The sequence below is a fragment of the Antennarius striatus genome, chromosome 1 (genome assembly GCF_040054535.1).
Source record: "Antennarius striatus isolate MH-2024 chromosome 1, ASM4005453v1, whole genome shotgun sequence".
Taxonomy (NCBI): Eukaryota; Metazoa; Chordata; class Actinopteri; order Lophiiformes; family Antennariidae; genus Antennarius; species Antennarius striatus.
The window spans coordinates 11,053,023-11,074,953 of NC_090776.1; the positions used below are offsets into that span (position 1 = coordinate 11,053,023).

Below are 21,931 nucleotides of genomic sequence, written 5' to 3' on the forward strand. Positions count from 1 at the left end.
ACGGACATTCTCATTACTTGTGTGATGAAACCCTGCATCAGAATCGGTCAGGATCTTAGAACTTCTGTAGTGTGAGTCAAGCCAAAGAGACCCGAGAAAGCAGACCTCGTTTTGGGCCAAATGAACAAATGAGAACCAAATGACAAAATCTAGGCACAGAACTAGGAAGAATACAGACCCTGAAGACATCGCAGAAGCATCCTGATTAGCAGTGAAGTTGAGAAATCTGCCACTTCTTTGCATGACAAGTCTCATACAGAGCTGTTTAGGCATGAAGTGTGTGTGTGTGTGTGTGTGTGTGTGTGTGTGTGTGTGTGTGTGTGTGTGTGTGTGTGTGTGTGTGTGTGTGTGTGTGTGTGTGTGTGTGTGTGTGTGTGTGTGTGTGTGTGTGTGTGTGTGTGTGTGCGTGCGCGTGCGTGCGTGTTTCATTTAGCATGCCAGCCAACAGCTGCTTCATCACCTCCGCCTTTCGGGCTTGTGGGAGTAAATGAACAACAGGCTCTCAGTAATGGCTGTGTCTAACCCAACTCACTGAGTACCAGAGAAAGGAACAGATTAGGAGGAAGCCAGCGACAGCAAACACATGTGATCACAGAAGCTACACCTTTGGTCAGAGCTCACAAGAATCTTGTCTGATGAGGATGAATACATTTTTCCTCCTGTGTAATTTCATCACAGATGCAGCTGCCAGTCAAGGCAAATCTGGATAATGGCCAGAATTAAATAGCAGCCAGAATGTGTAAATGGATTGCTGAATGAATGAAAAGCACAGACTGATGCATTTAACCCTTTGAGCGATAATAAATGGATAACATGAGGTGAGGGAAAGGGAGTGTGTCATGCAGGCAATCTGGTGGTGAGCGAAGCATAGACAAGGGGTAGGGGGGCAGGGCCGTGGTATTTTAAGGCGTAGCACTGACACAAATCCCCTCAGTGCAGACGAGGCAGTGGCAGCTCCCAGGGTCGTGTCGGCAGAGCGATGGGCCAACCCCTCCCAGGCTTAGCATGCTGATACCTCCAAATGTCATTTCTAAAATGCTGGAGAAGTTTATTGCTCTTGAAATGCAGCCCAGAAACCCTGGGCTCCTGCTCCACAACAGAAGTAACACAGAAGGCCCCCTTTGGCCAAACACTGCAGCTCCATGCCAGTGCACACACACACCCTCCAGTGCACGATAGACTATTCCCAAAGCAGACCCACAGCTTCTTTAGTTCCCTAATAGATAAATAATACAGGCTGTTAGGGGAAAAAATGTTGGTCTCATGGATTATTGATGTGACACACGTTACATCATTGTAGCGTGGTAAGCACTGGCTTTAGTACAAGAGTTAAAAGCTGTTTGGCATTTGAATAGAAGAGAGGTCAGCGTGTATAAACATTTATTCTGTATAAACATTTAAGACGTGTCGTTTTTTTCTGCTTTCCTCCAAAGCTGTCAGTGAGATGAAAAAGGCTATATTGTATGTTAGGAGCACTTGGCACTGTAGCTCACTTTCCAGCTATGCCTCCTTGCTCTTTTGAAGACCACCTGTCAGTGGATTCATTGAAATGTTTTTACAAAGGCGAGCAGCGGCTGCTCTCCGTGAACCCACCATAGAAACTGTCCTTGAAATGAGAGTGAGCATTCTCAGGAGGCCCATAGCCTTCTGCCAGGCCAGTGAGCAAGAGGAAGATGGAGTGAGAAATCATTCACAGAAGACCAGTGTCTACTAACAGCAGAGGACATACTGAAAGGAAAAGGAAAAAGGAATGCACATTCTTTTCTTGAGGTTGCACTGCATGGATTAGCCACGTTCACTTCCCAACCCATCCAGCCAATCATTCACTGACACTAACCTCCTCACCGGCACAGTCCAGAGGTGGCGAGTGAATCACCCATGTAGACGATTCACTGTTCTTCCTAAATTTGTGGTGGGGATAAGATTGCAGGAAAACCAAGATACTGTTGATTCACTATTCACCAAAATTAGGCCCAATTCAAATTCCTCTTTCTAACCCTACCCCTCACTTTCTGACATGCCCCTCTAAACAGAGAAATGAGTGGTAGTAGTTGAAGCCTTTATCTAGCAAACAGGATGCCACTCATCATATCATCAGTAGATAAGTTCCTCACTCCCACAGCAGTTTGGCAGCAGATTTATTTTTGGACGGTTTGCTCCGGCATCCCTTGAAAACTTGAAAGCATTCTAGTTCTATACTACCCTGTTCGTGCTCCCATTATCAAGCAGTTACAAATCTGACCTAATTTACTGGACAGAAAACAACATTTGGTTAAAATAACACAAGCTGCATGCAAAGAAAATGAATGTTTACTGAGATACTTGTGTAAAAACCCTTCAATAGGGATTTTTCTAAAGTGCTTGTTACATCAATCTAATTACACATTCATGTCTGTCAACATTAATGAGATACTCCTATGGTCATTTGCAAAGATACGTAATATTTATGCACTTCTTTTAGTGGCCATCTTTCATTTATGCTGCCTCTGTTCACAAAGCAACGTGGAATTTTCTCCCATGTCTTTCTACTCCTTTATCTTGATTCTGCATCTGAAAACACTTTGTTTGTGTCTGAAGGGCTGGATGACCACTTAGCCCCTCCATCCCCTAAAGAAACGGGACATGCTGCCCTACATGGGACCATGCAGAACAGAGGGTGGAAATTGGGATTGGGCCTTCTTAGTTAGTTTTACTAAGATGGTGTCTGATTGAACCCATATCTCTTTAGAGACTTGGTTGTCATTCCTTTATTGGCCAACAACTGCATTTTGGTCAAGCACGTAAATGGTCTGGTAGTGTAAATCATTTGTCGAGAGGAATTGTAGCTGTTGCCAGTGGTTGTCATAAGAGATCATGTGTGCTATATACATGTCAGCGAGAGCTTGAGTAATGCGCCTTTGGCAGGTCTGTCTCTTAATCTCAGCACTGTCTCATTTCTGGAAAAACAGCAGCGGGTTTGTTTTAACAGAGAGATTGTAGATATACCCAGATGACATATAAGGAAACAGCTTCTTGCCTAACAAATTATTTACAGTCATAAATTAATGTTAAGTTGGTCGAGATGTCAAATATTTATTTTTTGGTATTTACAGTTATCACACTTGCTTTGTGATCTGTGCTGAACACAAACCGATTTTTTTAAGTGTGGTTGGGGAGAAACTGCTGCATGCGGCTGATAATGCTGCGACAATGTGGAAGGCATACTAATGCTCCCCTCCTTTGCCTCTCAGTGGTATGAGATAATTGACCTTCTCACAGGCTGTTATTCTTGTCAGTGACTTTGCACTTTAACCTCTTATGAACCGAAAATGGGGCTTGAACTTTTCAGACAGAGGCTCGTTTGAGTGCTTTAAAATGCTAAACTAAATAACTTGATTTGCTGGACACTGACAGAGATTTTCATCACACTTTAAATATGGAGTTTTTCTATGGTACATTTGTAAGTTTTACTTAGAAATACAAGTCAGTCCTTTGCAGTGCTGTACAGTGGTGCAGAGCCAGAACAAAGAGTATATTAAGAGATAAGATAAGATAATCCTTTATTGTCCCACAGTGGGGAACTTTGTGAAATATTTTGTTTGTGAATATTTTACTGTCTATTATTTTTCCAGCTGCTTGCTAGATTGATCGATCATTTATCAAAAAATGACGAATTTTAAAAAAAGTACCCATTTCTGACTTAATGATGCCTAATGATGTACTGCTATGCAGCAAGTTATACAGACCTGATACCATAGACGAGTCGCACAAATGTTTTACCATCGTGGAATCAATAATTACTCAGTTGTTGAAGGTCTCCTTTAACAACGCAGAATAATAATTAATGTACACCACTTGTCTTTCTCTCATATTACCTTACAGTTAAACTTAGTCATTCATCACTGATGACGTGTCCAAGTATCACCGTAAGGTGTATTGAAGAAGAAAATTAAATGTCTATCATCAAAAAAAAAAAGTCCTACAGAGGAATGTGAGTCTGGGCTTCTCAGTCATTATTTGGTGTAGTTCATGTCCAAGATGAAGGCATTTTCTTCTATCAGTTGTGCAAAGGTTCTTAATTGAACATGTTTTTTGGTCAGGATAACTCATGAAGGGCACACTTAGTGTCATCCTGTCCAAAACAGGCTCTGAATTCCTGCTAAAAAATGGACTGTATTATGACCAACCCAAAAGCATGTCCGACTCAAACAAACTCCTGCCAAAGAAATTATGTCTTCAGATTGTTTGACTGGTCAGTTCAGCTCTACATTGTGTCTTTCACTACTACTGCAAATGAGAAAAACACTACTAAGTACTGCAGTCCACTCCTGAGCATTTCCAATGTGGTGACTCACACATCTTGTCCCAAATTTCTGCCTGCCTAGGCTTCAAGAAAAGGTCACTGTAAGAACTTTATTCATTTTGACAATAACATAACTGGACAAGCTCAGCTTCGTTCTATACACCATGAGTGCAGAAACACTCTTAAAATGACTGTTGGAAACATGCTCAGACACTTGAATGCTCAAATGCTTCATTTATCAATGTTACAGTCATTGCTTGTGGCAGCACCCAGCTATCCTTTATCTTCTCTCCGTAATGAATACTGACACTATTTTTCTCATTGTTCTCACTTTTTCTACTACATGCAATCTTGATAAGAGGTGCTTTTAGTGCAGAGATGGAGAAGAGATGAGGAAAGACATTTTCTCTCAGGATTAGAAAAGACTATAGAATATGTCAGTTGAACTTCAGCATCTGACTCTGCAAAGAACATGTTAATGGAACGACTTAAATCACATAGCCTTTAAAAAACATTTATTACATTAATAGAGGTATTTTAATTTGATGTTTACCAATCTTTTAATGTCACAACCAATTATTCTAGAAGTGATCTTCCATTATGATGAGGTCAGTCAGTGAAAATGCCATTAACCCCACAAAATTCCTGTTGAGTTGAAACAGAGCAGAGGTCAGCCTGTGAACCCGGGGCCCTCACCATCAGCCAAGGCCCTGATTGTTTGGCCCCAATCCAATCTAATGAAACATCTAAAGAAGGGAGGGGGTGGATGTTTAGGACCAGAAGCAGTCACCCATGCAGCACACAACCTGCTCCTGGCTTAATTTGTCCCTAATATTACCCGCCTGTTCAAGTAATCCTTGACAACTATGTAGTGCAGGTTCGAGCATGGGGTGACTGCCATTTGTTGTTTGATTGCATTGAAAGGAAATGAGTGGTAAAATTGCTAGTTGGTTTATCTCAGTCAGCTGTTAACCCTAATAAGACTGACACAACAAAGACCGCCTTTGTTTGTTCACTCCAAACATAACAGCAGCATGAGAGGCCAATTTAAGCTTATGTCAAAAACTTACACAGATGGCCCCTCATTTCATCCATTTGTGTTTCTTCTCTTAAGTAGACACAAAGGGGATCAGTGTATCTATTGTTAAAGCAAATGTGTGTAGATACCACAAAGAAGGAAAAAGTGAAGTAAAAATATAAAATCTCTGTCCACCTCTTCATCTATTTAATGGCCTCTCAGACAATCGTCCAGTACATTGTGGCCTTTGTTGAAGGTTCGTAATCACTCAACATTATCACAACTTCCTTTACCACCATTGTTGTGGAGGGATCAATGTCAACTTGAAGGACACATGCAAGCATGTGGATGTTGGCAGATATATTCATGTGCAGAGGGGGTATAATTAGCCTTTACATCCCTATAATGTCAGGTTTGATCTTCCTGTTTGAATTACCTGCTATCTGATGATAGCTGCGCAACAAAACATTCTATCTCACCACTCCTTTGGTGCTTTGGCTACTGACCAACAATGGCCCCCACCCTGCCCACAAGACTTTTAATGACAATGCTCAGTAACACAGTAGTCCCATTGTCAACGGGCTGTGAAAAAGGGCTGGTTTCCCCAGTCTACTACAGAAAAGATAGAGATCATCAAAGACAGGTAGACGCGTCTAAACAAATGTGCATTCATATAAAGTTTCCGTAGCGTCACAAGTGATTTTCTTACTGCCCCAGGAAAACTTGTTTGGGTGGTTTTGTAAAGGGTTTTCCATTTTTCCACATATTGTTATTGACATCTTTATCCTGATAGGGTGAAAAATTGTAAGAAACTTTCCATATAAATTTGAGTGGCTTTCAGTTTTAACAGTCTTCGTCTCAATCTTTACTAGTTTCCTCTATGCATGGTCTTGTATTACCAAGATGTTCATTGAAGTCACTTCTCCTCCTCCAAGGGACGTCATTCAGCAATCCAGCTCAAACAATGTGATGTAAAACAGAATATCAGAAGCTGGGCTTGCGTTAGCCATTCGTCACTTCGCCATAGGCAGATGTAGCGGCGCTAGCGAGCGAAAAAGTTTTAGCCTTTTTTCCGTAAAAATAAGAACGCCAGTGTGGCTACACAGTCTAAAAACCTTGTAGCCAATCTGGAATTTACTTCGCCTATGGCTAAGTGGCGAATGGCTAGCGCAAGCCCAGATCTTGAACAGAACAAATGTGGCTACCCACATTAACGCACCATGAAGAGCTGTAATGTTTTGAAATAGTAACCATGTGGTTTTTTTAAGTACTGTTCCCATCTGATTTGCAATCCATCCAGATTTCTTTGGAATGTCCTCAAGATGCCCCACATAATGTCCAGGACACTACTTTATTAGCATTCACCAAGTATTTCAGAGAGATCTGAAGTGACCCAGAAGCCATAGACCACTCTGATCATATTATGGAGTTACTTGAGTTCAACATGGAAGGGTAGCCAGAAGGACATCACTCTTAAGGAAAAAAAAAAACTCAACAGAATGTACAAGAAATGTGTCTCTTAACATGAAGCAAAGAAACTGATGTAGTCAACCCTGAGACACTGGCCAATAATGTGGCGCTTCATATGTTTTTTTACATCATAGCAAGTTTCACTGTAGGTGCAATGTCACTGTGGATCACTGGCTACCACCTGACGGTTACTGTTGAGGAAATCCCGATTGTGGCAAAGATTTCAGTTTCAACAGGACAGTGATCCGTATCACAAATTGATACACCCAGAAATGGTTTTACAAGATTGTGAAAGTGTTTGTTAAGTGAGCTAAAGGTCAGAGTTGTGGTTCAAGAAAACATTTGGCTTGTATATATTTATGAGGCACTCTTCATTTAGTTTGATTGAACTTCAGTGAGATATGTGGGAAGAATGATGGAAAATCCGAACGCCATGATGTGTTCTTAGCTACTCTTCTATTCATCATGTATTACTGACAACGAGCTGAAGTATGACTCGATGACTTAAAATGCCAACTTAAAAATCTGTGTTTTCTCTGTGTGGTAACACACACTGAGGAAAACAATTGATTTAGCTGAAGAATATAAACATTTAGTTGTGTGCTGTAACTTGTAATGTACACTTTGTGAAATGCATTAACTCTTGCATAAGTACATTGGACTGGCTTTAAAGTAGTTTTCACTCATTTAGAAAATATGTAAAGTGATACTTTGCCAAGAATTTAGTGAAAACATTCAAACCAAGTTTGTCAGTTAAATATGAAGCTACTCCCTGCAGCTTGTTATCTTAAAAGCGTGTGCGTGTGCATATGCGTGCGTCCATGCGTATTAGAGCAATGTAAATATTCTCATGTTTAACAATTGTGTCACAAAACATGGGTTAGATTAAATCTGTTCTTGTTCATTGTCATGTTTGCTGAAGTGAGGAGATGGTCAAACCTAAAGAGTGAATGCTCATTTAAAATGATTTACGACTTAACAGCTCATAGTATAATTTCTAAAGCCCTCAGTGGGGAAAGCAGGATATGCTCTATCCTTCTCATCATGAAAGGCTACTCATTCATTTGGCTTGCCTTGATTTACATCTTGCCACAACCAGCTGCCAGAGCCATTTTGTGTTGGAGTGCTGGAAGAGCTTAGGGGTGGGCTGTTGAAGGCGTTTAGAAAAGGTCTGTGTTCTTTTAATGTGACAGAAATCTCAATTCGAGGGCCTCTCCGCTACCCTCACTCACACCAACTACATTTTCAGTCGGACTGACCACTGATGTTTTCAGGCCATAGTGTGAAGGAAGAGTATTGTGGCCAGCAAGTGTCAGCAAGTTCCTGTAAACATTTATAAATGCCTTATACACTCGCTGCTTCATGCCAGAGGCTACAAGAGAAAAATGAGGTTTAAACTGTGACGTGTGTAGGAGGGGAAAAGACTGTAAGACTGGGATGTTATAACATTGAAAAGAGGAAATGAGGATGAAGTGGAGAAGGAAAATGGGGTGAGCAAGAGAGGTTTCCTAAGCTAATAAAATGCTCAGAGGGACGGAAGCTGCCAGCCAGCATTCCTGTCCTTGAGATAAGTTAGCTCACTGCAGCCTCCTGTTCCTCTGCAGTGCTGAAGTGGCAAGCTGAGGTCACCACCAGGAGTGAGGGGGATGGTGGGGGCAATAAATTCCAAATGTTTTTGTGCACGGTGGTTTCTGCTAATCCTCTGAAGCTGTTTGGTTGATGATTTATGTTTAAATTTACAGGCAAGAGCTGAAAATGTTCATTTATCTGTCTCTGCCATGCTGTCTATTAAAGAAGCCGGCAGCAGCAGCCTCTCTATGCTTTGGTATCTTGCACTGCTATGAATTGAATTTCTGCAGTTAAGTGTTCAGAATGAAGCCAAGTTTTAACTTAATAATTTGTTACAAATGTGAATGCTTAATCGGGACATTTTGGGTGATGTGCAAGCTGCTGCTAGATGAAGTACATTTGGTTTCTTAAGAAGAAACATACGTGGAGTCCTCTGACCTTCTGGAACTAATTTTAGATTTTAAATGTGAGGTCAGGTATCACACTCAGCATAGGTCAGATTGTGTAGTTCACACTGTGTGCTACTAAATTCACACAAGCCAATTGGCAACACAGAGGCCTTCTTAAGTGTGACAGATTGCAGCAATACCAGAGAAGTCAAGGAGATTCTCCTGCACATTCAGTTCCAGTCGGTCAGTGTTAACCATTCGTGTTAAATTGGATTAATCTTAGGGCAGGTTGTTGTTTTCAAGAGGCATATTCTCCCCAAGGTAAATTATACAAGACAGCAAAATGATGGACGTGGGGGAGGGCAAAAATATGTCCCTGAAGGAGTGGTTCTCCTTCAGGGACATGGCCTCTATTATGACACTGCTAATTCTATGAAAGGGGTGGTCAGTGAATAACCCCAACATAATCATTCTCTTTCTTAGAAAAGTCTATGGACAGCATCTGATGAGGGCTCTTTCTAACTGCCTCGGTGAGTCTACATCATTTAGAGGGCACCAGTCAGTCTTTGCCCTCCAGGTTTCCTGAGCAAAGACAAGAGGCTTTTGACATGTTTATCTGCATTTCATGCGACAGCCTCCAGCAGATATCAGCGCATTCACGCAGCACACTACAATGAATGTTTGTATCACATACTGCAGAAAGTTGAACGCCAAGTATTCTTTGTTGTGCTTGTATTATTTTTGTTTTACAATATCTCTTCTCAAAATGTATAGGTCCTTCTCAAAAAATTAGTATTTTTGTGATAAAGTTCATTATTTTCTGTAATGTACTGATAAACATTAGACTTTCATATATTTTAGATTCATTACACATAACTGAAGTAGTTCAAGCCTTTTATTGTTTTAATATTGATGATGTCGACCAAAAACTAAAGAAAAACCCAAAATCCCTATCTCAAAAAATTAGCATATTTCATCCGATCAATAAAAGAAAGTGCTTTTAATACAAAAAAAGTCAACCTTCAAATAATTATGTTCAGTTATGCACTCAATACTTGGTAGGGAATCCTTTGGCAGAAATGACTGCTTCAATGCGGCGTGGCATGGAGGCAATCAGCCTGTGGCACTGCTGAGGTGTTATGGAGGCCCAGGATTCTTCGATAGCGGCGTATCCCATAGATTCTCTATGGGCTTCAGGTCTGGAGAGTTGGCAGGTCAATTGAGCACAGTAATACCATGGTCAGTAAACCATTTACCAGTGGTTTTGGCACTGTGAGCAGGTGCCAGGTCGTGCTGAAAAAGAAAATCTTCATCTCCATAAAGCTTTTCAGCTGATGGAAGCATGAAGTGCTCAAAATCTCCTGATAGCTGCATTGACCCTGCCCTTGATAAAACTCACTGACCAACACCAGCAGCTGACATAGGCCCCCAGACCGTCACTGACTATGGGTACTTGACACTGGACTTCAGGAATTTTGACATTTCCTTCTCCCCAGTCTTCCTCCATACTTTGGCACCTTGATTTCCGAATGACATGCAAATTTTGCTTTCATCCGAAAAAAGTACTTTGGACCACTGAGCAATAGTCAAGTGCTGCTTCTCTGTAGCCCAGGTCAGGCGCTTCTGCCATTGTTTCTGGTTCAAAGGTGGCTTGACCTGAGGAATGCAGCACCTGCAGCCCATTTCCTGCACTTGCCTGTGCACGGTGGCTGTGGATGTTTCTACTCTAGACTCAGTCCACTGCTTCTGCAGGTCCCCCAAGGTCTGGAATCGGCCCTTGTCCACAATCTTTCTCAGGGTCCGGTCACCTCTTCTGGTTGCGCGGTGTTTTCTGCCACACTTTATCTTTCCCACAGACCTCCCATTGAGGTGCCATGATACAGCACTCTGGGAACAGTCTATTTGCTCAGAAATTTCTCTGTGTCTTACCCTCGTGCTTGAGGGTGTCAATGATGGCCTTCTGGACAGCAGTCAGGTCAGCAGTCTTACCCATGATTGCGGTTTTGAGTAATTAACCAGGCTGGGAGTTTTTAAAAGCCTCAGGAATCTTTTGCAAGTGTTTAGAGTTAATTTGTTGATTAAGATGATGAGGTTAATAGTGTAAGGTACCTTTTCATGATATGCCAATTTTTTGAGATAGGAATTTTGGGTTTTCATGAGCTGTATGCCAAAATCGTCAGTATTAAAACAATAAAAGACTTGAAATATTTCAGTTGGTGTGCAATTAATCAAAAATGTATGAAATTTAAATTTTTGTCATTACATTATGGAAAATAATGTTATTATAATATGCTAATTTTTTGAGAAGGACCTGTATGATCCGTTTGAATCTTTGTCCCACAGGCATGCTGGTGGTCAATGTGACTTGGAGAAACAAGACCTATGTGGGCACACTGTTGGACTGCACACGACATGACTGGGCTCCCCCCAGGTAAGGAGCATTGTTTTCATTCAACTGGATAAACAAGCATCCATAACAATGCAGGGTTTTTTTCACGAGGGTCATTCTGAGGATCATTCTTAGGTTCCCTGAAGAGGGACGCTGTTTTTTCTTGTTGTATTTCCCAATCGATGCTTCCATGATCCTAGTCTTGATTTCACTGCCACCGTTGTCTATACAAGATGGTGCATGATTGTCTTCCACATTGCGCTGTGGGTGAAACTTTAAAAAAGTACCACAGAAATCTTCTGAGTCATATGTTACTCCATATAAGCTTTATGAAACATGAGTAAATGTGGTGCATAAACAAGATCGCTACAGACTAGTGACGGGATATTGAGTTAGAGGAAAGTTAAATAATTCTTATGAATTTGATGTTTTTTAGTAATTATGCCATTATTAATCAACAACTGTATTATTTTCTGGTATTGACTTGATATGTTTACAGGAAGGCTACATGCTGTATAATGACTTAATGGTATTTAATATTTAATCAGCATTCTGGTAGGAGTGAGCATGTCAAAAGCAAGAGGGCGTAGCGCGGTTTTACCCTGTTCAGAAAAGCTCCTGATGATAATTAAACATGCATCATCTACTCTGCACTCCTGCTCGTCATGCTGCATTCCTTGTTTGGTATTGTGAAAATTTACTGTGCAGGTTTTGTATATCTGTAATTTGAAAAGAATTCACTGTCACACATGACATTTGTATGCCAAGATGATAAAGAATTGGTGATTGCCATAAATCATTGATGTATTCTCTAAGCTGCACTTGTTCTCTTAACCTTTCCGTACTCTGTGTGATATGAATCTGTTGTAGTAGCATTAGGATTAAAGGATATGTGACTGACTGCATCAACTTGTCTGTGAGCAGCTGGGCCTTCCTTGTCCATGTTAGTCTTTATTGCTAGTCTGGTGAAACGGGATTCGTTGGCAAACGCCGATGTCCCAGGAGGTAGTTGTATTAATAGAAAGCTGCTCAAACAATCCAGAATGCAAAATCCAATTATTGGACTAATAGTCTTCGACACTGTATTACATTCTCTGTAATAAAGACTGCAAGTCCTTATATTTGTCTTTTGTTGGCAATAATTATTTGAGGTGTATGTAATTTCTAGGTATTTGCTTTTAGTTCCATCCACCATGCCCTGCTTTAATTTAGAATACCTGCACTATATTGAAAAGTAAATATGAATCTATATTAGAAATGCATAGTCAAATGCAACAGAATTAACTCAAGATTAAAGCAATGCTAATGGAAAACAAGGTGAGGATGTATCACACTAATGTATCACCATATATCACCATAATGTTCAGTAAGTGAGGTTTGCTGGGCTGTATGTGCTCCAAGATAGTTTTACAGTTTGCAGCATGACTACATTAGGGACACACCATGAATAATTCAGAGAGCTTTCAACGGACTGAATATAAACTTGGGCTTTTAATGAGTCTAAATTCCTCTACTACTGTCAGACTTCGGATGTATTCACATCCCCCGCTGGGGCTGAAATTGTTTGGAGAGACTTGTAGAGGAAGCTGTGAGTCATGCCAGGCCAGTGTCTCTCTTTGTCACAGATTACTAACCTTCAGTGCTGAGCAGAAAGATAATTACATTACTATTATGAAGAGATAAGGCCAAATTGCTATTTTAAGTATGTGAACGATGGTATGTTCTGATTACAAAGCAGCCAGAATGTTCAGTGCTGTGTTTTCAAATGGTATGTCTTTCATTAGGAGTAATGTGGCTTTGTTTAAAGTGTTTACTCAGTTATAATTTCCAAAATATCAAATTAAATTATTGTTATGAGAGGACAGGACAGAACAATGGTGCACATATTTTGCTATCATTGTCATTGTTTATTATGGGTTTGGTACTCAAGGACTTAAACCCTGGTTGTATTAATACTGCTACGACTCTGTTTTGTGAGTTTTCCTTGAGACAGTATGCAAATGTGACAAGTTATTCATCACGACGACAGAGTGCGTATCCCTATAAATGATACTTCCAATGAACAGATGCCGTATACTTATGTGACGAAGGTCAAACATAATGTAAAATAATGTACTCAGACTTCAGCAGAGCTGGGTAATCACTAATCACTAATTTTCTTACCCAATTTTGTGTAGGTTTTGTGAATCCCCGACAAGTGACCTGGAGATGAGGAATGGCCGTGGCCGAGGTAAACGAATGAGACCGAATAGCAACACCCCAATCAACGAGAACAGTAACTCTTCAGACAACAAGGGCAACACCAACAACAAGACACGAGCTGCCTCTAACAGCAAGGGCAGAAGGGGCAGCCAGACACCATCAGAGCGCCGTACCCCACCTAACAGTAACACAGAGGACATCAAGGCTAGTCCCTCCTCAACTGGAAAACGCAAGACCAAACCAGCCTCAGACATGGAACCCAATTCCAGCTCAGAGGATACCAAAGGCAACAAACGAATGCGGACAAACTCCAACTGTGGAGGGGCAGGACCCACAGGTCTCCCTATCCCTTCTGTTAAGACTGAGCCACTTCCACCCCCCCTTGACCGCAGCTGCCCCTCTCCAGTTCTTATTGACTGCCCACACCCCAACTGCAACAAGAAGTACAAGCACATCAATGGACTTAAGTATCACCAAGCCCGTGCCCACAATGATGATGACATAAAGTTGGACTTAGATGGAGACAGTGAATATGGAGAGGACTCAACCCTCCATCCTGATCCAGGGAACTGTAATGGAGCTTCTATCTCTCAGAAAGGATGTTTATCTCCGGCACGTTCAGTCACTCCAAAAGGCCGTAACTTTGATGTTCAGAGTCCTTCCCCATCACCTGGAAAATTTGGGTCAAAGCAAAGTAAAAAGAAAATTGCAGAAACTGATCCAGAGGCAGCTGGTATACCAACAGATGGGTGTGAAGATGGGCTATGCCTCACTGATGAGGCCAGTAATGATGGCTTAGATGATAAGAGAGGGTCAGACAAGTCCAAAAAAGGTAACACTGGCACAAAGGCTGATAAAATGTCCCAGAAAAACATTAAATCACCACGGCCCATTGGCCCTGGCTCTGCAGCGTCCCAGCAGGTATACTCTTTTCCTCCAGGAAACCCAAATACTCCACCGGGGCTTGGCCCAATAATTCAAGGAATTCCTAAGAGTCCACAAATGAAAGGTGCTCAGGCTAAAACCCCTACCATTGGAGATCCTGCCTCAAATAGCTCCAAAGACAAGAAGAAAAAAGACAAGAAGAAAAAAGATGGTGGCAAGGAAGCTGACAGCCCTAAGCCTCTGGGAAAGGGAGGAAAATTGGAGGAAGGAAAACTTCAATATTCTGAACCTTCTGATCAAGTAATGAAGGGAGAGGGGCTCCTAAATGGTTCATCAGATCCACACCAGAGTCGCTTGGCCAGTATCAAGGCTGAGGCAGACAAGATTTACAGCTTCTCTGATAATGCCCCTAGCCCATCCATTGGGGTCGCCAGCCGAATCGATGGCACTGGAATACAACAACCTCTCACACCACTTCATGTGGTTAACCAGAATGGTGCAGACAACTCTTCAGTCAAAACAAATAGCCCAGCTTATTCAGATATTTCGGATGCTGGCGAAGATGGTGAAGGGAAAGCTGAAGGTGTCAAAGTCAGAACAGAAGACCAAACCATGAGAGAAAGTGTCAAGAAAGCACTATTTCCAAACCAGGCTCCCAGCAAGGAGTCTCCGTACTACCCTGGCTATGAGACGTATTACTCTCCAAATTATATCAACTCCAGTATTAGCGGGCCCAATCCAACTACACCAGTCGTTGAAGGTCCAATTAAGATAAAAAAAGATGACGACCAGGACCAAGGTGAGGAGAAAGTCAAGCTTGAGGTTCATGAAGACCGCAAACCAGACAGCAATGCCCCAGGCCAACAGCAGCACCAACCCTCGGTTATCCAACAGCGATCCAACATGTACATGCAGCCTCTTTACTACAACCAGTATGCTTATGTCCCCCCATATGCATACCACCATGATCAAGCCTACCATAACCATTTAATGAACACCAACCCAGCCTACCGACAACAATGTGAGGAGCGGCAGCGACAGATGGCTGAACAACATCGTGTTGCAGAGAAGAAGTCTGATATAGCCATAAAAGAACGAGAGGCCTCCATGAAGGAGGAGTGGAAGCAAAAGAGCCCAATGCCACCAAGCCTCTCCAAAGCCCCAAATCAATCAGACATTGGGAAGACACCGCAACCACCAAGCAAACCCAGGGACTCACCCTCTGAGCACTCTTCCAAATCCCTGGGGAGCATAAAGGCGGAAGATCAAAAGCCCCAGCAAGCTGAGGGGCTGAAGATGAAGCTGACAGAAGGGGGACATCATGGAAAGGAAGACTCCAAGCAAACACTGGAGTCTAGAGGCCAGACGGGGATGGAGCAGGCCATGTGGTATAGACAGGTAAATACCAATCTTGTATCATTTTGTTAATATGTTATGAGAACCAAAATTGTTTCACTATGCTTTTTTGTACTGACTCAGAATTTTTGTTTCGCCCTATAACAGTTTCCTGAGAGCCAGAAGCTCCAAGCAGAAGACGAACACCAGCAGCAACAACCTCGATGGAAGGATGAAAGAGACAGAGAGCGGGAACGTGATCGTAAACTAAAGGATGAAAGGCCCAGGACAAAGGAAAGTCAAGGTGGGCCTAAAGAGGACGGAAAAGAGGTTAATGATCCCAGAATGACTTCTGAGGAACACCGGGCCATGAGCAAAGACTCTCGCTCGAATCCCCACATGCAGTTCTCATCACCACTAGCGCAGCACCAAGGGTACCTTCCCTTCATGCATGGATACTCATACGGACAAGGCTATGACCCCAGCCACCCTGGATACAGGGGCATGCCATCAGTCATGATGCAGAATTACCCAGGTATGGATGTATTGGTTTTTTTAAAATGCAATGCATCTCATTGGAAGCTACAAGATTTTGTTTATTTTCCTTTTCATTGGGTAAATTCCATGCATAAAAACATTTTGACTTGCAGAATTGTTTTGTTAGAGATTGAAAACATGTTTAAATCAGTAATTTGTTGTCATTTAATTTTGGCAAAAGACACCATACAGGTAATGTATAACTTAAACAAATTATGGGGGTTTTTTTTGTTTTTGTTTTTTGTGTTTTTCGCTGAAAAATTTACATGTTAAGTAGAATTACAGGAGTTCATAAACACTCCAGGAACTGGTTGAATCCACATGGTTTTAAGTGCTCTGTTATCTGCTGCCCTTTGACTAGTGTGTGTGTTTGTGTGTATGTGTGTGTGTGTGTGTGTGTGTGTGTGTGTGTGTGTGTGTGTGTGTGTGTGTGTGCGCGTGCATGCGTCATGTTTTTATCACACCACTATAACTGCCTACTATTGATAACTTCTATACAATCATCCACGTGGCCACAGTAGAAGAAAAGCTCAGTGTAAACTGGTCGAGCAGAGTACAGTTTAAGTTGAATATATTGTGTAGAGATCATAATCTGGTACTAGACACTTGAATTCCTGGTCTGGAAATTACCTTGTAAAGCAGACAAGGGGACTTTTTGTTTTGTTTTTCCCCCAAAAGTCTGGACTGGCTGGAGTTCAAAACCAGTGGTGTTGACTATTAAAGTTGATCAATGTGAGCATTAATGAATGCGATCAATCATCTGTTGCTACAATTGTATTTAATATCAACCCAAATTTGAATAATCAATTTTCTTAATCTCTTTTAGGTTCCTATTTACCTGGAACTTATCCATTTACTCCATATGGCAGTAAAATATCCGGAGGTGAGGAATGCAGTGACAAATCTCGCGCTAGCCCTACTGTCACCAAAACAGCCACAGACTCCAAAGCCCTGGAAATCCTGCATCAGCATGCCAGCCAATACAAGAGCAAATCCCCCACAGTAGGCGACAAGCCATCCCACGACCGGGACAGGGAGCAGGACAGAGGAGCTGGTGGAGACCGAGATCGGGAAAGAGAGCGTGAGAGGGAAAGAGAAAGAGACATGGATCGACCACGATCGTCCCCCTCCCAGCGCATCATGCCCTCTCATCACCACCTGGGATACCCCCTGCTCTCAGGACAGTATGACCTGTCCTACGCCACAGGTCAGTCAGTCTCTGGTCATCCTCTCTCTGCTGTTTGACAGTAGATTCACTCTACTTCAAGCTCCACTGTCCTAACATGCTTAATAAGGTGATATACGTGAGGAGGAGATTGAGGCCAGTTACTTAAATTAAAAACACCCTGAGTACAAACTACTTGTAAATTATTAAATTAAAGCAAATCAACAATCAAATCAGAAAGTAAATCGGGAATATTACTGATAGCTATACATTTTCCAACTCGCCATAGGTCTCTCCTCATCAGCTATTGTTGCCAGCCAACAAGCAGCAACCCCCTCCCTCTATCCACCACCACGGAGGTGAGAACGGTAAGGGTTCCCCCACCCCCTCATTTTTGGAGAGACACACAAATATTGGCTGTAACAGATCTAAAGCTAAGCCATATATAAATGAACCAGACTGCTTGGAATTAGCAGACAAATACAGGCAGCCGGCTTCATTTAGACACACACCTCCGGTTAACAAAGAAGGTGGAGAGTTATGAGCACAAGCATGTAGATTGTCCTCTAAACGAATAATGCATGTTAATTTGTCCGCTTGATTTGAGGTGGGAACACGACCACCTTTTCCTTCAACAGTTCCAGACTCAGTGGCAGCACCTTGTTAAAAAAACAAAGCCTGCCGAAACAAAGCTCTCACTTCTTTGCTGCAATGTAGGACAGAATACAGTGTAGCATTTAGCCCCTCAGCTCATCCATCCTAAGTAGGTCCTCTGAGGACAAGTGGATCACAGCAGTGATAATGAAGATGTGGAAAGAGACCACCAAGACACTCAGTCAGAGCATCCTGCACTGACATCTGGTGGCAGCTCTGTGAACAGCTGAGTAACTAACCACATGGCAACAGAGTGCAAGACAGACTGAAATGACCAGTGGTGGAAGAAGTATTAAAGTCTTATATGAAAAAATAGTATGTAAATATATTGTAATATCAGTGAAACTCAAACCTCCATAAATCATTTTATCAATTTGTTCTGAAAGTGACAAAATTAGAAGTTTCATGTTGTGTGTAGTTTTTATTCAGCAACTATGAAGTATACAATAATGTAGAAACATAATTTTTATTTATACTTACCTAAATAACTTGAGTAAAAGGTCTTAAATTCTACAATGGAGAAGAGTTGAAGACTTGTACAGCGTTTGTGATTTTAGTGATCTGTTAATGAACAAGTTCTTCCTTTTGTCTCGTTCACAGGGAAGCCTGACCGTCACACCTCAACCCTTCAAAGATTCATGTGACTGGCTCACATGAGGAGAAATCTCCCGGGTGTTTCCTTTTAGACATCAGTTGAATGGTGTTTCTATCAATATTTTTATTTCTTCTGTCCGAAGGGGAGGCAGATTGTAGTTTTTTTTCCCTCCCTTTGTAAGTGACCCAAAATTTTCTGGACCTCGGACTGTAACAGGACAGATAATAACCCAGGTTCAAAGCCATCACTCTGCCTCATCACGCAGAGGAAACACCAACCCGCTGATTAACTAGTCTTTGCACTGTCAACAAATACAATGCAAAAAGAGACTATTGGACTGCCACAACAGCTTTTTTCTTTTTTAAAAACTTTGTCTGCATTGTTTTTTTTGTCACACGCAGAAAGAAATCGGCAGGGGATGTGGGGTGACTGATGGGAAAGGGGAGTCAAACTAAATTAAAGACTAAGAAGTGAGTCGCATTGGAGCGATTCATCTTTCATGTCTTTGGCTTAACGTATGCCGTGAAACAACAATATATCCTTAACTTGACAAACGTTTGGCTATATTTCTTGGGGAGAGGGAATATGGCAGCAGCTGCTTTCTTCAGAGACTTGAGAGCCTGAGACTGAAGGTTGTTTAGTTTTCCATCATCATTGTTGATTCCCATCCTCGTAGGACCCTTGGTTCTCGTTTTCAGGGATGATATTTTCATGTTTTGCGAAGGGACCGCATACACCTCATTGCAGAATTAACACTATTCATGGTTTGTTTTCCTTCTTCTTCTTTTTTTTGATGAACTAATTCTTTCCTCCATATCATTGTGTTCATCCTTGAATGTGTCTGATGCTGGTAGTAGTCCTGTTCTCCCTCACGGTAAAAGAATCTCGTCTGTCTTTACACTCGTTCTAAAGGATGAAGCCACATAAGCAAGCGCTGCGTTCACGGGGCATTGGTATCACTGCATCAGGCTGTTGGAAGGTGTTGGTGTTTTTACTTTCAGATTGTGTTTCGTCAGCTCGTCCAGTTTGTTTTCTGTAAGCAATGTGAAATTTCATTCGAAATGTATTTTCTGCTGTAATATAGACTTTAAGCTACTTCTTTGTGCATAAATGTTTATATTTATCCCACTACACACCTCTCAGCCTTCACAGCATGCTCTGATCCTAAAGGCTGCAGACTCCTTTAAGTCTACCCCATTTTTAATTTGACCTCTAGTTTACGGACATAGGATTGGCTCACACCTCCATCCACCCCAGCAGACGCTATTCCCATCAGACTGGCTCCAGGTAATTTCATTGACACACAAGTCAGATGAAATCAAGCATTATTGTGGAAGCAGTCTGATTTACCAGTTTTAAAAAAAAGGTGGAAATATCATTTGGTGCTTTGCTTGCTTGTGTGACTTCATCACAACACACATCCACCTCACACAGTCGCTAGCAGACTTTTCATACCAGCGGCTAGCTTTGGTTCAGTTTCAGACTCGGCCAGTGAGTCTGATCCCACAGTTTGTTCGGATCAGTCGATGTCTTGTGCTGTAAGCTTTACACATGGAGGATAAATGTATGAAATTACCCCAAACCCATTTCATCTGTATGTGTTGAAACAAACAGGAGCCAATCAGATGCAGCTTCACGTAGCAGGTGACAAGCTAACATGGTAAAATGTGTGAACTAGGGCCTTGGTCTTGTATACAGAAGTCGGTGAGCGAGGCAGTAGGATTCTAAGGTCCTCCTAGGTTGAAACTGGTGGTGCTTCTCTTTAAATTCAAACAAGCTTGATCACCTTTAAGTCTACACAAACAAAATAATTTTTAAAAAAAACAAGTGTCAGCATGGCCTGGCTTAAAATTACAGTTCTGGTATACCTCAGGGGTTGTAAGTGAAATTCTATCCATATGCTGTTTTCATTGATTTCAGAGGAAATCTGTTTATGGGTGTGAAGAAAAGCACATTTTCTGCTCTGAGCAGAGGTCGACTGAGAAATGACGCGTCGGCTCAGGGCGGGGCTTCTGGGAGGTTTGACGTCATACCGTGCTGTGGTGGCTTGTGAGCAGCCTTCATGCTTCTGATGCTTTATGATGAGTAAACTATTGACCATGTTGTCATTAAATTTTAAAAAAAAAATCATCAGTTTTGGTTTAAAATCGTTTTCAATGTTACCGTTGTTTGTTGTTGTTTTTCTTCATTTAATACTTTGTGTTCAGATCCATAAACCACCAGTTGATCTCATTGAACACCTTCTGGAGGTAGATGGTAGCATTTGTGGAGACACTACTCACTATTCTCAACCTGCACCCCTTCATGCCGATGTTCTTGGACATTCCCAGTGAATAAGTTGCTGTTTTCTCATCCCACAGAAGTTTTCAAGAAATCTTTTTGACTTTTAGCACATTTTTAAAGACTGGCTGACAAGAATAAGCTGAATGTGGTGTTTGATTTGTATCATTAATCTGTAAGGGTTATCTAGGCAGCTGTGATGTCGTCATTAAAGTCAGTGGGTTTAGTACCAGCAGACTGCATACAGTACATATAGTTTTATCAGACATGGTTGTGACAAGTGCATTTGTTTTCTCTCTGAGACTAGTAATGTTATCTCAGTAGTCAGCAAAGCCCAGTGAAATTCATATATCCTAAAGTGTATAAAAAGCCAGAAAAGTAATGTTTGCTATCAACATATTGGAAAGTGCTTGGCTCTTGTATTTTGCAGGACTGTATTTGTTTCATGGTGAAGAGTATATTTATTGGCCAGCAGTTGTCTCAATTGGTGCCTAGTTGAACCTTCTTCTGTAAAAACACAGAGACACTTGCTTGTTTGTCTTTTCCTGACCCACCCACTGTCACACAACCCCCCCCCCCAAAAAAAAGTACCAAATCTGGTGCTTGCAAGGATGTTTACAATGTCTTCATTTTCTTTCTGTGTGAGAAAATTCAGAACTCTTCACCTTCCCCGTCTCCCACCCTTCAGGAGTTTGTGTAAAGTGTACATTATCATGGTTCTTTTTTATACAATACTCTGTAACTTGCCTTTGTAAATTTGGGCTGGAACAAAAATAAATCTTTTTATGAGACAATCTGTCCTTGGGCCTGTTCTTTGACTTCTGTCACTTCTGTGGAAAGGAGTTAATAATGGATTACTGTGCAGTATTCCTTCATTCAGCTGGCATTAAGTGTTCCACAATGTTTGTGCAGGTCTCATCCTCCAATCAACACTAGTCAACCTTGACAGTCAAGAAAACAGAGTCTTGAAGTTGTTATGCTGCATTAGTTTCACTTAACTCATGTCTATGTTTGGCAAGTCATTGACATTAATGTGATTTGTAGTTTCTGGTCTTTAGACACCAGGAAGCAGATGTCCAATGCCACCTTTCACAGTAAATAGTTTGTCTATTTTGAGACTTTTCTCAGCTTAATACATGTTTGTATAGTTTTGGACTCATG

At 41.6% G+C, this 21,931-nt stretch overlaps 1 protein-coding gene across 2 annotated transcripts in view; it reads left to right on the plus strand.

Moving 5' to 3' along the window:
- The window catches only part of znf609b (zinc finger protein 609b), a 75,622-nt gene extending 54,065 nt beyond the window's left edge, over positions 1 to 21,557 (plus strand). The window contains exons 4-9 of one of the 2 annotated variants that reach the window (XM_068312271.1): positions 11,072 to 11,159; positions 13,295 to 15,602; positions 15,708 to 16,074; positions 16,903 to 17,283; positions 17,531 to 17,609; positions 18,496 to 21,557. In XM_068312271.1, coding sequence (XP_068168372.1) covers positions 11,072 to 11,159; positions 13,295 to 15,602; positions 15,708 to 16,074; positions 16,903 to 17,283; positions 17,531 to 17,604 — 3,218 coding nt within the window. In that variant the 3' untranslated portion in view covers positions 17,605 to 17,609; positions 18,496 to 21,557. The remainder of the gene's footprint in view (positions 1 to 11,071; positions 11,160 to 13,294; positions 15,603 to 15,707; positions 16,075 to 16,902; positions 17,284 to 17,530; positions 17,610 to 18,495) is intronic. The other variant, XM_068312280.1, reaches the window with a different exon arrangement.
- Positions 21,558 to 21,931: the final 374 nt, after the last annotated feature.